The following is a 16,292-nucleotide window of genomic DNA, read 5'->3' on the forward strand; positions in this document are numbered from 1 at the left end:
GCATCAATTGTAAAGGAATCATTTATAATTTTCTTAATACTGGTCCATGTGACCCAATGATCTTTGATCTTGAACCTATAACCTGCACATCAATGTGACCAGAGACAAAGAAGCTGCAGCATGGGAAGAACAGAGAAGGCATATTTACAAGGAACTGTCAGTATACAGTTAAAAGGGACAGACAGCTGAAGATAAAGTTACAGCATGATTTGTGAATTGGATCATTCCACAACTATGCTTCAGTTTTTGCCAGAGCTGTCCAGACTGTTTGACATTTATTGATAAGTTAACTAAAGGAGGCCGTCATGAACCTAGCTAAGGAGGTTCTGCAGGATTGTGCTGTTTGAGTGATGACTGTCTCCAGGGAACTTAGAAAGAGTGGAGCTACTGTTGCAGGTGACTCAAGTCTTAGATCCATTGAGTGAGGAAAGTGAGAGATCAGATATACTGGAGGCCGAGTGGAGAGACTGAGATATTGTATGTACTGCCCCATTTGCATGAGGAGTGATCATAGAATCCCTACAATGCAGACGGAGGCTATTCGGCCCATCAAGTCTACACCAACTCTCTGACAGAGCATCTTACCTAGGCCCACCCCTATAACCCACCCCTAATCCCCCAACCTACACATCTTCATAGAATCCCTACAGTGCAGAAGGAGGCCATTTGGCTCATTGAGTCTGCGCCCACTCTTTGATGGGGCATCCCACCCAGACCCAATCCATGCAATATCACGTATCTACCCCACTAATCTCCCTAATCCACACATCCAGGCACACTAGGGGACAATTAAACATTGCCTATCCCCCTGGCCTGCACATCTTTGGACTGTGAGAGGAAACCGGAGCACCCGGAGGAAACCCACGCAGACACGGGGAGAATGTGTGAACTTCACACTAATAGTCACCGGAGGCCGGAATTGAACCTGGGTCCCTGGCGCTGTGAGGCAGCAATGCTAACCACTGTGTCACTATGCCACCCCTTGATGCAAATGCTTGTGATCTTGTGAGATAGTCTTAGTTGCATCTACTATTTGATGAGTAATTTATAGTTTGTACCAATTAATTTGCCAGTTAAATCATGTTTGATTTATGTTGATTCTAATTTGTGAGAAAGGAGAAGTTACAAAATGTCAACTCTTGGTGGTAATTTCTTAATTTTGGGATCATTTAGTTATTTTGGTTTACAGTTTTCGCACAAGGATCGTAATATTTTATTGATTGTTGTTCTGTAGTAGCTGGGCACATTGACTGTCAGATCAACTAAAACCCCTAGATAATCTTCAACTTACTTATTAACTATGTAACAGCTTCCGTGTCCACCATTGTTTTTCTCCCTATGTGCAGCGCCTTACAGAATAAAATAATTTAATAATTTTTCGCACGCCTACATAAAATTTCAAGTTCCATCATTTATTGATACACATTGAATGTAGCCTTACAGATAGGCCTGGGTGTAAGTGACATGTTTTGTGCTTATTTTACTTTTTTCTGTAGTCCATAGAAACTTGTCTGGAGTCGTGATTTACCCTTATGCATGTTAAATTTCAACTGCAATGTGTTTGCCCACTCATATTTTATCCAGCTCATGTGCTGAATCATGAGAATCAATCGTTTCTCCTAGTTTGGTACAATTTTTAGATAGCACCAATTTTTCTTGAGTTTCTGATTCCAAATGATTTATGCAAAAGAGAAACAACAGAAGTTCTAGCACTAATCCCTGAGGTATCTCACTACGTAGTCCCATCAATACCCCTTTAGCAAATAATCCAGTGCTCTCTTAATGTTCAATCAATATTTATCTATTTCTAAATTCTATTCTCAAACTTTACTGTTTTGATTTTAACCAGCAGTGTTTAAGGTGTAGCTTGATCAAATTATTTCTGGATGTCTGCGTGCACCATATTACAGAGCTTTTCAAAGTCCACTTGGAATGTTGTTTTCTTACAATATACAAGAGCTTTGTTAGGTAGGCTCTTCCCATTCTGAAACGATGTTTGCTCCTGCTTACTAGGTTATTATCATTGATGTAATCCTCCAATTTATTCCTGAAAATGAGTCCATTATTTGACCTATTACTGAAGTGAGAATAAGGGGTTGATAGTTGCCTCTTCTGCTTTGTTAACCAGTCATACCTGGCCATGCAATCAGGCTCCATTGTTCGGACCATATCCAAACATAATAGCCTGATTTTGAAGCTTAATGATAGTTTCTTGTTCCACTTTTACAAGATGGCAATGTTTTATGTGCAGTCAATCATGGTCTGATTGTTTACATGCAAGATTATCTGGTGTAGCACTGACTCAGGCACACGTGTATAAATAAAGAGCCAGTTTGAGAATTACAATTGTACACTCAACATTTTATGCTATAGTTTTGGAAAATCACTGATTTGGTCAATTCTCAAACCAAATTCTGCCTTCCATTCAGTGAATAATAACAGTCAACATGATGATTCCAATCTTAGCAAAATATGCATATAAATAATTCACAGAACTATTTAACATTTTAGCCTCATCACGAACATAAACAGATTTCTGGTAGTAAATCCCCTTAACCTCAAGGAAAAGTGATAATAAATTTAATTACTTTGTTGTAACACCTTCTTCTTATTAAGTCTCATGGATGACATCTTCCTTTTGTCTCAGTGGGAATAACATTTGGCTGCAGTTTAGGGAGAGTCATATCCATATCCCATTCACTTTTCCTTTAAATTATTACAGATGTCCTGGGCCTTAATATACACATCTTGTGTATCTTCAAGTTCCGTTATAGAGAAAATTCTCCCGATATTGTCTTTTCCAGAGCCTCCATTCCTTCTGGCTGTTTGTGGTTCTTCTTCTTCATTCTTATTGAGCTCCAATAAGTCTTCCTCTGAAGCTGAACTATAAATGCTACTGCGTTTACTCTGAGCGAAGAGTCTTCTTTTGCCTTCCGATGTGAGATCCAGAAGGTCAAATGAGTCACTAGAAATTAGGCTGTCGTCGCTAATTACACTAGAGGGGCGGCTCACACTTTTCTGATGTCTCCCGTTTGATAAGATCAGGTCCTTTAAAGAAGCAGAAAGTTTTAGTGATGGACAATCATCTGGCAGATCTAGACTGATGGAAAATTTTCCATTGCGTTTTAGAATTCCCTTTTTCCTGTATTTAACCGCTCCTGATGAAAACACTTCTGACTGTTTGCCACCTGCTTTGGAGGAATTGGCAGCTGTATCCTTCTCTGTAGATTCACTGCGTTCTGGAGAAGAAGAATAGCCAGACTCTCTCTGGTATGAGTTTTTGAGGATCCCTTTCTTTGGTGTGCTTGTGAAGACTGTAGTTTGAATTGTGTGCACCTTGTGAGAGGTGTTTACAGGTTTTATGATGGTTGTGCTGGTTTCAGTCTGTTGTGATTGTATATCGATAGCTGCAGATGAAAGAAGATCATTGTCAAAGCTGCTCCTGGTTTTTAGAATCCCCTTCGGTTTTCTCTTTGTATCTTTGGAAGTAAGTTTCTGCAGTTTCACATCTTGTTGTGGTTGTGTCACATCATTTTCTTTCTTTGACTTCTTTAAACAAGTCTTTTGCCTATCCTCTGCTATGTGAGTCGGAATCTCATGCCTGGAAATCTCCACTCCTTGCGTATTTTCAGATTCCTTCATCCCTTGATTTGCATACCCTTCCCTGTTTTGCCAGTCAATAAAACGGGCCAGGAGTGGTGAGTGACAGCCATTATCAGAATTACAGTCACAAATTGACGTATCATAACCCCAGTTGACCCACCAATGGTTTGCAATGTCTTCAATTGTTGCACGTTTCTCTGAATTTGCTGTTAGCATCCAGTCAATCAGGCCACAGGCATCTATTGGTGAAAGCATATTACAATGAATCAACAAAAGACTTTCCAATTGTTACATTCATACAAAAGAGTATCCACCATAATCCATCAGTAAAAACACTCCATTATAACAGAATAAATCGCCATTCCTCCCCACCCCCCAATTCTTCCATTGTCTGACCATGAAATCCTAATGTGGAGATGCCGGTGTTGGACTGGGGTAAACACAGTAAGAAGTTTAACAACACCAGGTTAAAGTCCAACAGGTTTATTTGGTAGCAAAAGCCACACAAGCTTTCGGAGCTCCAAGCCCCTTCTTCAGGTGAGTGGGAATTCCCACTCACCTGAAGAAGGGGCTTGGAGCTCCGAAAGCTTGTGTGGCTTTTGCTACCAAATAAACCTGTTGGACTTTAACCTGGTGTTGTTAAACTTCTTACCATGAAATCCTAAGCAGAGTAGTTGCTGAAATAATATTGACTTCATGGGGACAAGGGGGGAATGATGTTTATTTTAATTGTTCAATGTCATTTTATTATATCACATTTTAAAAATCTTTCCCTTGCGTTCTATCGCTTTCTTTTCCCTTCTAACATCTGTACATTGTAACTTATCTACTGTAAAATTCACAAATCAGAGGTTATCATCAATTTAAATGCCAGCAAAAACATTTACATGTAATTCTGCTCCCTAAGTAAACTTGGGCCTAGTTATACGGAAAACAAATAGTAACATCAGTTGTGGTTAAAACAACTGATCCGCTGACCTGGTGTATTTGTTCTTGCACAAAACGATTAAAAGCCATTTTTACTCAGTAGAAACCCATGAGTTCGAAGATTTGACTTCAAACCCAATCTGGACTTTGAGCACATAATCTACACTGACATTTTAAGACAGCAAATGATGTGAAAGTAAGGTTTCAACTGCCGATCAAAGTTAAAAATCCCATGATGTTTTTCAAATAGAATAGAGTTCTCAGGATGACTTTGCCGACATTTCTCTTTCAAACAACACCATCAGTAGCAGATTAGTTGGTCATCTATGTCATTTGCTGTTTGTGGCACCTTGCGGTATGGAAATTGATGTCATGTTGACTACATAACAAGTCATTACACTTCAAAAGTAATGCATTGGTTTGGAAGTGCTTTGGGATATCCCTTATCGTAGTGTTACATAAATGAAAATGCAATAGTGCTCCAAATTTGCTCTTGACATGGTCAACACCAGCAAGGCAACATTTTTTGCCCATCCCTAGTTACTATGAGGACAACTAGAGGTCAACCACATTTAGACTGGAAACATATATAGGTCAGATCACATAAGAGTGACAAATTCCCTTCACTGAAGGACGTTAATTAACCAACTGTATTTTCACAACGGTCTGGGAACTTTCAGGATCATCATCTGGTTACAAGAACAAATCGCTTTCACGAGCTGCTCAGTAAGATTTGAGCTCAAGACTTCCAGTTAGTAATTCAGCACCATAAACATCAGAGCCTTACACAGAAACTTGCCATAGTGTGATCATTATTAGTGCAGAAATCTGCAACTACTTTGTGAGACCTTAATTCCTTACCAGAACTTTGGTGAGGTTTCCTGTATTCTCCATGACTGATTTGCTGTATCAAAGTCTTGTAACTCCTACTATCAAATGGCATTGTTCCATACAGCAGTGTGTACAGCAGAACTCCCAAGGCCCAGCAATCAACCTAACACACAATAAAATATTTGATCATCAGTCCAGTGAACACAGCAAATGGAAGATTGTCTCAAACACTACCAGATAATTCCACTTCAAAGGGCATGTGTTCCTTTGTGTTAACAAAACAACATTAACGGATTTGTTTTTTTAAAATTAGCAAGTGTTAAATCCTACAGTGCAGAAGGAGGCCATTCGGCCCATCGAGTCTGCACCGTCCACAATCCCACCCAGGCCCCATCCTATTAACCCCACACATTTACCTTGGCTCGTCCCCCTGACACTAAGGGGCAATTTAGCATGGCCAATCCACCTAACTCGCACATCTTTGAACTATCAAAACTCAACTTTCTAATTGACTTGTGCTGTGATGCCACGATAAATTCTCCCCACCTGAGGCAGGTGCCATGTCTGTATGTGTAAAATAGATCCATGTCAACCAAAATATTTGGATGTCCCCCTTATTTAGTAAGTGTACTGACTGCTTGCAGACAATAATAAACCAACAGTCTTGACTAGCCACACAACCTCTCACAAAGTGGTTCCACCAGATATTATCATGGACATATTGCATGGAGCTGTATAATAATTATGTTTTGCAGCTTCTTTGGGTTGTGAAAAAAGTTTTTTAAAAGCTGATCAATTTATTCATAGAATCATAGAATCCCTACAGTGCAGAAAAGACCATTTGGCCCATCAAGTCTGCACCAACTCTCTGCATCCCATGCAAGCTCTATCCCCGTAACCCTATACATTTTACCATGGCTAATCCATCTAATCTCCACATCATAGGACACTAAGGGACAATTTAGCATGGCCAATCCACCTAACCTGCACATCTTTGGAGTTTATTTATTTATTTTATTATTTATTAGTCACAAGTAGGCTTACATTAACACTGCAATGAAGTTACTGTGAAAATCCCATAGTCGCCACACTCCGGCACCTGTTCGGGTACACTGAGGGAGAATTTAGCATGGCCAATCCACCTAACCAGCACATTCTTGGACTACGGGAGGAAACCGGAGCACCCGGAGGAAACCCACACAGACACGGGGAGAATGTGCAAACTCTATACATACAGTGACCCAAGCTGGGAATCGAACCCGGGTCTCTGGTGCAGTGAAGCAGCAGTGCTAACCACTCTGCCACCGTGCCACCCAGTGTGGGGAAATTGGAGCACCCAGAGGAAACTCATGCAGACACGGGGAGAATATGCAGACATCACACAGACAGTCATCCAAGACCGGGAATGAACCTGGTCCCCCTGGAACTGTGAGGCAGCAGTGCTAACCACTGTGCCAGCCCATTTGTCTCTCATACCTCCGGTCCTTGATATGGATATCCATTCACTATTTCAGGTGAGGCATAAAGGGGGCTTCCACAGTATGTCTCCAACAGCTGATCCTTGTGATACAAATTTGATAAGCCAAAATCAGCAAGCTGAAAAACACCCACAAAAAATAAGGAAATAGGATTACATGATAGCCAGTGTAAAGTCAATGGCTTATTCACATTTCAGGTTCACAGAAAAGCGACTATGTAACATTTTACTGATTCTATACAAGTCAGAATTGTTATATACTCTTTTGCAATGTGTACTGTGAGTTGGAGAATTGCTCATTATAAAGCCAATAGCCACGCTCCGTCCTATTTCGAAGGAGTGGTGGCACAGTGGTTAGCACTGCTGCCTCACAGCGCCAGGGACCCAAATTCGCTTCCCGGCTTGGGTCACTGTGTGGAGTTGCACATTCTCCCTGTGTCTGTGTGGATTTCCTCCCACAGTCCAAAGATGTGCAGGTGCTCCGGTTTCCTCCCACAGTCCAAAGATGTGCGGATTAGGTTTATTGGCCATGCTAAATTGCACCTTAGTGTCGGGGGACTAGCTGGGGTAAATGCATGGGGTTATGGAGATAGGGCCTGGGTGGGATTGTGGTTGGTGCAGACTTGATAGGCCGAATGGCCTCCTTCTGCACTGTAGGGATTTTATGATTATGAGATAGGTTTCCCAGAAAACTAAGAAGATTTCTACAAAGCTATAGTCTAAATGCAGCTGTATAAACCTGAGTTGCAGTTCAGGATGATGAAAACGTTTGTGATGTTTCCAGCAACATTCCATCACTTTTTAAGACTTATGAATAATGTTGTGCAGTAGTTAGGATATGCTGAATATACAAGTAATATTCAAAATGGTATGGAGTTTGGGAGGCAATTCATAAAACTGTTTTACTCATCTCTCCTCTGGGTAACACAGGGACTCCTAAATGTTTTTGTGCAAGAGAATGAAAATGTTATGTGAGTAAAATTGGAAGAATTCTTCTTGCTGAGGTGCACAATGTGAATTTTAAGACAAGAAACTATATTTGTAGGATTGGCATTCTTCAAATTCCACTTATTTATTTCAGTCTTGAAGTTCTTGCCAAATAAGGCATTGTGTTCTTAGCTATTTCTAAATTAGTTAGAGAAGTCTGGAAGCTAATCTAATGTTTTGTACTTGTTTCAATCAGTTAAACTCATTGGAGAAAATCAGTGGTTAATTAATGGCCACATTTCAATCAAATCTTACTCCTGATTCCTTTTATATAGTTATCTGTGAGAAATTATGCCACCATTCAAAATTTTAAATGAAATGTTTATTCTTCAAGATATACTGCTAATATTATGCTGGCACATGCTTATTTTTTCCATCAATTGTTGTCTCTTTTCCTCTTGACTGTCTTCAAAGCAGGGTTCCTCCTGGTCATGGAAAACCCAACAAAGTCACGGAATTTTATAAAGACAGGGATGAAACTTTTCCGACTTTGGGCAGAATTCCAAGCTTTTCCAGTGTTTTTCTAATGTCCATTTCCCTCTCTCCATAATGCTTTGGAGACCGCCAGTGGTAACTGTCAGAGTCGTTGGCACCAGATTCCCCAGCCCCTCCTTTGTTGCTTTCCTCGTGTGGTGTTGGTGGCAGTTATGGATTTTGTTTTTGTGGAGGTGGAGGACTTGGCAGTTGCTTTCTTCAGAACTTTTTTTAAAAAAACTCATTCATGGGATGTGGGCCTCACTGGCTGGGCCAGCATTTATTGCCCATCCCTAATTGCCCTTGAACTGAATTTCAGAGGGCATTTAAGAGTCAACCACATTGCTGTAGTCCTGGAGACACATGTAAGCCAGACCAGGTAAGGATGGCAGATTTCCTTCAGAACATTAGTGAAATAGATCGGCCTTACGACAATCGACAATAGTTTGAAGCATGGTAAATGGAAATTGTGGAATCTTATTGTACTAAATATGATATAATTAAGATTTGATATCATTAAGATGTTTACTGGTCATTTGAGAAAGTCCTTTCTTGAGGAGGTTACAGTATTTATCACTAAGCCTCTTATATAGAATCATAGAATAGAATCATAGAATTCCTACGTGCAGAAGGAGGCCATTCAGCCATTTGGGTCTTCACCGACCACAATCCCACCCAGGTCCTCTCCCCGTAAACTCACATTCTTACCCAGCTAATCCCGCTAACCTACACATCCCGGGACACTAAGGGGCAATTTAGCATGGCCAATCAATCTAACTCGCACATGTGTTAATTCTATTAGTGCAGAGGTAGTTCAAAGAAGAAGTACTGGTGCAAAGAACCCTATCAAAATATTAAGGATTAATCTTGCAATTTTCCTCCAGTTTTTGAGTTTTAAGTTCATTTGGTATTCTATTGAGGAATACCCGCCTTTTTATATGATTGACATTTTTATGTTGGTGGGAATTTTTTCTGTTATCAGTGCTTAGAACATATTATCATTAGTTGTTCCATTTGATTTTCACCATGTTTTGAAAGTTACATCCTTGGCATTTCCTCCCCTGGAAACAAACTCTTAAAAGAACTTCACTAGTAATCTGGTTGGAAAATTGGAAAGAGATATTACAATCGTGAAATTACATCTTACAGAAAGGGAGTGGATGACTCAGAGGGGGAACAAATGGTAGCCAGAAAGTTAGCAATAATTTGAACTACCTTTTTACACTAATAGAATTAACATACACAAGACTCGGTGATAAATACTATAACCACCTCAAAAAAAGATCTTCTCAGGTTACCTGTAAACATCTTAGTTATATTAAAGAAGTACTGATGCAAAGTATTGTTGTCAGTGGACAGATTCAAAGTGGTTTGAGAAACAACTTTAGACCAAAAGAATATAAATTATTAAAGAAGCCAAAATCACTCACTTCTTTGCTGCTGAAACCATTACAATTTAGGAACAATTAGATAGGAATTAACTCCACAGACTCTCACTATGTAATAGTGGGAGTATAAACTATATTTGCCAGATGTAGCGACGACACTAAGGGGAAACATTTACTGGAGTGTGTATTTAAACCATTAGATTTTTTTATGGATGTATGGTAACACAGTGATCTTACAACTCTCCTCCTCTTGTGGCTTTGTCTTTATTTAGTGTTGAGATTGATCTCACGGATAGGGTAATTACAAAGGCAGTGTTAGACTTGGGTTACAAGCTAACATCCATGGGCAGGGTTTTTCAGATGGTGTGGTTTCCTGCCCTTGTCGGTAGGAATACATTCCTGCCGATTGCGACAACCTAACAGCCATTAATTGCTCCGAGGGGCGTTAATTGATTTGCATCAATATCCAGCAAAAATCCTGCTTCAGAGAGTTGCTTGCTAATCTGATTGGCTGTTAGTTGTCCAATACCAGCAATGTCAGAAGCTGCAGTGGACAGGACTGGGACTGCTAAGGCTAAGTCCCGGCAGTCCAGGAACAGTAAGTGTTGGGTCTCAGTAAGGGGAGGGAAAGTAAGGCCCAGGGTTTGGCCAGAGATGAACTGGGAGTGCTGGTAGAGAGGCCAGGGATGGAAGAAGCACACTCAGGGGCCAGATCTTTTTCTTTTGGAGGGGGTAGTACCTGATGTTGAAAGGAGGCTGTTGATGGAGATGCACCCTCCTTCCCTCCTGAGGCCAGAGCTGAGTCATTTTTTGGACACTCCCACCTGTCCATGATCTCCTCAGAAAATTGAGATTGGGAACAGTTCATTAATTGGCCACCTATGGGCTTCAACTGGGCAAGGGTGGGTGGACCAGCTGAAGCCTCATCATCCCAACATAAAATTGTGAAGAGGTAGGGGCAGGAAAGAATCTGGTGAGGAATCCATCTGAGGAATTTTACGGGTCCCCCTGTCTGCAAGGCCACTGGCTGGAGATGGGGTGGAGGGGCCCTTGTAAAATTCTGCTCAGTATGTGTAGTTGTGAAATCTGAAATGTTTATTTTTATTCATCCATGGGAGATAGGTGTCGCTGGCTGGCCAGCATTTATTGCCCAGCCCCAGTTGAGAGTCAACCACATTGCTGTGGCTCTGGAGTCACATGTGGACCAGACCAGGTAAGGACAGCAGATTTCCTTCCTTAAAGGACATTAGTGAACCAGATGGGTTTTTCCAACAATCGACAATAGTTTCATGGTCATCAGTAGATTCTTAATTCCAGATTTTTAAAAATTGAATTCAAATTCCACCACCTGCAGTGGTGGGATTCGAACCCGGGTCCCCAGAATATTAGCTGAGTTTCTGGATTAATAGTCTAATGATAATACCACGAGGCCATCGGCTCCCTATTTAACCTATATAATATGTAATATGCCATTTGTTAAAATTTTATGATGTAAGAACTTGTTGTATTTCAAAGTTATTGTCGAGAAACCTTCATGACAATAAAGCTTTAGTTTTTCCAAGCAATATGTGAGGAAATCTGTGCTTTTAAATTAAATCTGCATTTTCTTTAGGCAGACCCTAACTAAAGCAGAAACTGAACTAAAAAGAGAAATAGAAAAGGAAACAGAAAAGTTAAACATAGAAATGAAACTGACCCTTCCTGTTTCGAAGGAAACAAAAAAAAATTGAGGTTTGTAATCAAAACTTGTGGCAAACTGAACCTAGTGAAAGATATAATGGATCAGTCCAAGCTGGGCAGTAGCAGTTGATGAGTCCATTGGTGCAGTACATGCAAGCTGAAGAAGACTGAAGAAGACAGTCCAGATCCAGAAGCTGCATCTCTTTATGCTACTTGAAGATGACATTGGTAGACATAGATAAGATGCAAGACTGGGTGGAGAAGTGGCAGATGGACTTCAACCCAGATAAGTGTGTGGTGGTCCATTTTGGCAGGTCGAATAGGATGAAAGAATATAATATTAAGGGTAAGACGCTTGGCAGTGTGGAAGATCAGAAGGATCTTGGAGTCCGGGTTCATAGGACGCTCAAAGCAGCGTCGCAGGAAGAGGCTGTGGTTAAGAAGGCGTATGGAATGCTGGCCTTCATCAATAGAGGAATTGAGTCATCAATAGAGGAATTGAGTTTAGAAATCGGGAGATAATGCTGCAGCTGTATCAGACCCTGGTCAGACCCCACCTGGAGTACTGTGCCCAGTTCTGGTCGCCTCATTACAGAAAGGATGTGGAAGCCATAGAAAGGGTGCAGAGGAGATTTACAAGGATGTTGCCTGGATTAGGTGGCATGCCTTATGAGGATAGGTTGAGAGAGCTATGTCTTTTCTCCTTGGAGAAGCGAAGGATGAGAGGTGACCTGATAGAGGTGTATAAGATGTTGAGAGGTATTGATAGAATGGATTCTCAGAGGCTTTTACCCAGGGCTGAAATGGTTGCCACAAGAGCTCACAGGTTTAGGGTGCTGGGGAGTAGGTACAGAGGAGATGTTAGGAGTAAGGTTTTCACTCAGAGGGTGGTGGGTGCGTGGAATCGGCTGCCGGTAGTGCTGGTGGAGGCAGATTCGATAGGGTCTTTTAAGAGACTTTTGGATAAGTTCATGGAGGTTAGTAAGATAGAGGGTTATAGGTAAGCCTAGTAGGTAGGGACATGTTCGACGCAACTTGTGGGCCGAAGGGCCTGTTTGTGCTGTAGCTTTTCTATCCCATCCATTAGGTTCTGCAGATCTGTGCCATTTGTAACAGAAGAAGACATGCTCGTGAGCTTGGGTTGGTTGTGCACTTTTGTCGATTGAGGATCAGACCAGCTTGTAGAACGATGAGGAGCTAAAATTCCTCATGAGTAAGAGTTTGAAAGACTTTGGCCGGAATTTTCTAGCCCCTCCGTGGTGGATTCTGGCTCGCCTTTGGCTGCTGACGGTATCTTCAGAGTTCAATGGTGTTTTTCAATGATTCATCTACCCCGCCACAGGGGGAATCCATGGCGGGGGCTGACTTTGGTGGGACCGAAAGATTCTGCTGGCAGGAAGGGCGGAAAATCCTGCCCTTTGTGACCGAGTGTGATCAACCATTCTGGTTGTATCTGCCATTTAATGTGCAATTTATAGGGCGGAATCTTGAGCCTGCGATTGCCATCTGTGGGAATAGAAGCGCGAGCTCAAAATGCAGCGAGTTCGGACAAACGTGATTCTTGCCAGCGAGATTGTGTTTTCCAATTTTGAACCAACCCTATCGGTGGAGTGATGTGGAACACACTGGGGAAGGGTGCAAATCTTATTTGATGCATCAGCAGTTTATTAGCGAGCACTCACACTGGATATTGAGCCCGAACTGAATGCTCAGCTGGTGCTGGCGTGACGTCATGGTGGCACCATTTACAACAGCTCTACAAAATGTGAACCTGGCGCCGTCACCTCCAAAGGGGACATTGGAGGTGACTGCTCAGGTGGCCATTATTTCTCAGGTAGTCCAACACACTAGGGGCACCAGGGATAATGCTGTCATCACACACAAGTGCAGCTTGGGGCCGGGGGTCAGGGTCGCTTTGCCATTGTGGGGGGAGGGTGCTTGGAGAGGGGGGGTGTCATCCCTTTCTCTGAGGGGATGCGCTGGCTGCCAAGCAGGCATCGCTTCCTGGTTCCAGCATGCTGGGTTAATGTTCAAACAGTAGCTGGGTGGGTGCTCTTCCTTGTTAGTGCTGCAAACTGGATGGGAGGCGGCCACAAGAGAGGAGCAGTATTGGGGGCTCTATGAGTGAATGGAGTGATTTATTAATTTTAACTATATACAGTGGTGACATCTCTAAACTTGTGCTGACTTTAACTCATAATTAAAGTGGGTGCCTATCACTTCTAAATCTTCCTCACCCTCCCACTACGTCGAGGCGCTTTCCCAGGATCTGCAGTTATGGTTGAGGAGGCCTGCTGACTTCCATGCTCTGTTGCCTGAGATGACCTTGGTGGACATCCCCTGGAGGACCTGGACCTTGAGGACCGTGGCCTACTTTCGGGCAGCACGGGTATTGCAGTTCATCTTCTTGCCCTGACCTCTTCTGCAGTGAGCTTGCACTCGCTAGGGTTGCCACTGCATCCCAGAAGGGGGGGTGTTGGGGGGAGGGGGTGGTGACCTTAATGGGAGGCCTTCCCCTGGAGTGGGGATGGAATACATCCCGCTTCTGCTCCACTCCGTCAAGAAGTCTGGTCAGGACTCCCTCTGAGAAGTTTGGTGCGGGTTTCCTGGCTGCCATCTCCTGCAGTCGCTGTGGAACAAGTGCTGAGGAATCCTGGGAAGCCATTTATATGCAACTCCCCAGAAGATTGGCAGAATTAAGTTGAGCTGTGGCGGGGCAGATCAGAAGGAAGCTGTCATGGACGTGGTGTTATTCTGGTGGCCATGAAAAATTGTGTCAACGAGGCTCAAGATCTGGTCAGAAATTACACCGGAACTGTCGGTGCGATTCACTCCATTTTTCTCACCCGAACTGACTCTCTGCCAAATTCTGGTAAGATTCCCCCCACCCCCATAGTTTATAATCGACCGCAATGTATCTATTAATTCATATTTGAATTAGTATCTGGATGCCAGAGTATCTAAGATAGTATTTAGTGCTCACTTTGTTTGACAGTATCAGTAAGTATCAGACTGGATCAGTAAGTTTGTCGATGACACAAAGATTGGCCGGGTGGTTAACAGTGAGGTTGAATATCTTGGGTTACAGGAAGATATAGATGAGATGGTCAAATCGGCGGATAAGTGGCAGATGGAATTTAACCTTGAAACGTGTGAGGTGATGCGCTTTGGAAGGAGTAATTTAACAAGGAAGTATACTATGAAAGGTCTGATACTGGGCAGTTCCGAAGAACAAAGGGACCTTGGCGTGTTTGTCCATAGATCTCTGAAGGCGGAAAGGCAGGTTAATAGGGTGGTGAAAAAGGCAAATGGCACACTCGCTTTTATCAATCGGGGTATAGATTACAAAAGCAGAGAGGTCATGATGGAATTGTATAGAACTTTGGTGAGGCCACAGCTGGAGCACTGTGTGCAGGTCTGGTTGCCACATTATAGGAAGAACATGAACGCACTGGAGGGGGTGCAGAGGAGATTCACCAGGACACTGCCTGGGATGGAACATTTAAATTATGAAGAGAGGTTGGATCGCCTTGAGTTGTTTTTGTTGGTCTCATTGAATTTTGATGAAATTTTGATGAAATTTTGTTGAATCTCACTGGCTGTCCTGTCTGGAGACAATACGCATCTCTTTAACCTGTGCTTAATACTCCCTCCACTCACATTGTCTGTATCTTTAAGACCTGGTTGGTTGTAGAGATTCGCATTCTAATCAGTATTCTGTAACTTGATTTTGTGTCTCTGTGCCCTGTTTGAGAGCAGATATCCACTCCATCTGACGAAGGAGCAGCGCTCCGAAAGCTAATGGCATTTGCTACCAAATAAACCTGTTGAACTTTAACCTGGTGTTGTTAAAACTCTTACTTGTTTTTGTTGGAGCAGAGAAGACTGAGGGGCGATCTGATTGAGGTGTTCAAGATTATGAGGGGCATGGACAGGGTGGATAGGAAGCAGCTGTTTCTCTTAGTTGAAGGGTCAGTTACGAGGGGACACAAGTTAAAAGTGAGCGGTGGGAGGCTTAGGGGGTATTTGAGAAAAAAATATTTTACTTAGAGGATAGTGATGGTCTGGAATGCACTGCCTGGGAGGGTGGTGGAGGCGGGATGCCTCACATCCTTTAAAAAGTACCTGGACGAGTACTTGGCACACCATAACATGGGCCAAGCGCTGGCAAACAGGATTAGGTGGGCAGGTCAGGGCATTTCATGCGTTGGTGCAGACTTGATGGGCTAAAGGGCCTTTTCTGCACTGTAGTATTCTGTGATTCTGTGACTCTTGTGTGGTAGTAAAATTCTTTGGCTTTAAACTGTGGAATCTTGTGGCTTCATTCTTTTAGTATGTAATTGGTATTTTGAATTTTGACTTGTTAAAAAAAAGTTACTGGTCTCTTGAGGTAGTAACACAAAATAAGGGATTTGTACGGTGTGAACAATAGTCTACTTCACAGTTGAAAGTAAAACCAACAATTTTCTGTAACAAATGCTAGCAAACCACAATCCACCAAATGTACAAAAATGTATTCTGAAGGGATCCAATCAACAACACAAAAGGGGAAGAATTTTACAAATCTAACCTTTACATTGAAGTTTTCATCCAGAAGAATGTTCTCGAGTTTCAAGTCACGGTGCACAATTCCTTTCTGCGTGGGAAAAGATATCAGGGTCAATGGACTGAATCAAGTTGGTTTGGCTTGGGTTAGATGTAAAAACTTAAAATAAAACCTCAACCCTAAACCTAGTCCACCTTGGAGCAGTCCCTTCCAGTTTTAACAGAGACAGAAAGAGGGCTGGGCGTACCTCAGATTTTATCTTCCTTCATTCCAGGTTTTTTCAAGGCAGAGTGGGTTTTCCCAGTCTGCCCTGAGGAAGACTTGGGAAACCCTGCAGTTGAAAGGAAATGGAAATTGTTGCATGGAACAGGTAAGTGAG

General features: G+C 42.3%; 1 protein-coding gene across 1 annotated transcript in view; it reads right to left on the reverse strand.

Moving 5' to 3' along the window:
• Positions 1-1,392: 1,392 nt before the first annotated feature.
• LOC144485073 (NUAK family SNF1-like kinase 1) overlaps positions 1,393-16,292 on the reverse strand; it is a 49,495-nt gene continuing 34,595 nt past the window's right edge. Inside the window, exons 4-7 of the mRNA XM_078203370.1 lie at positions 15,938-16,003; positions 6,838-6,957; positions 5,392-5,524; positions 1,393-3,842 (exon numbers count right to left, since the gene is read on the reverse strand). Of these exons, the coding sequence (XP_078059496.1) occupies positions 2,698-3,842; positions 5,392-5,524; positions 6,838-6,957; positions 15,938-16,003 (1,464 nt within the window). The 3' untranslated portion in view covers positions 1,393-2,697. The remainder of the gene's footprint in view (positions 3,843-5,391; positions 5,525-6,837; positions 6,958-15,937; positions 16,004-16,292) is intronic.

The sequence above is a fragment of the Mustelus asterias genome, chromosome 3, assembly GCF_964213995.1.
Source record: "Mustelus asterias chromosome 3, sMusAst1.hap1.1, whole genome shotgun sequence".
NCBI classification, from domain to species: Eukaryota; Metazoa; Chordata; class Chondrichthyes; order Carcharhiniformes; family Triakidae; genus Mustelus; species Mustelus asterias.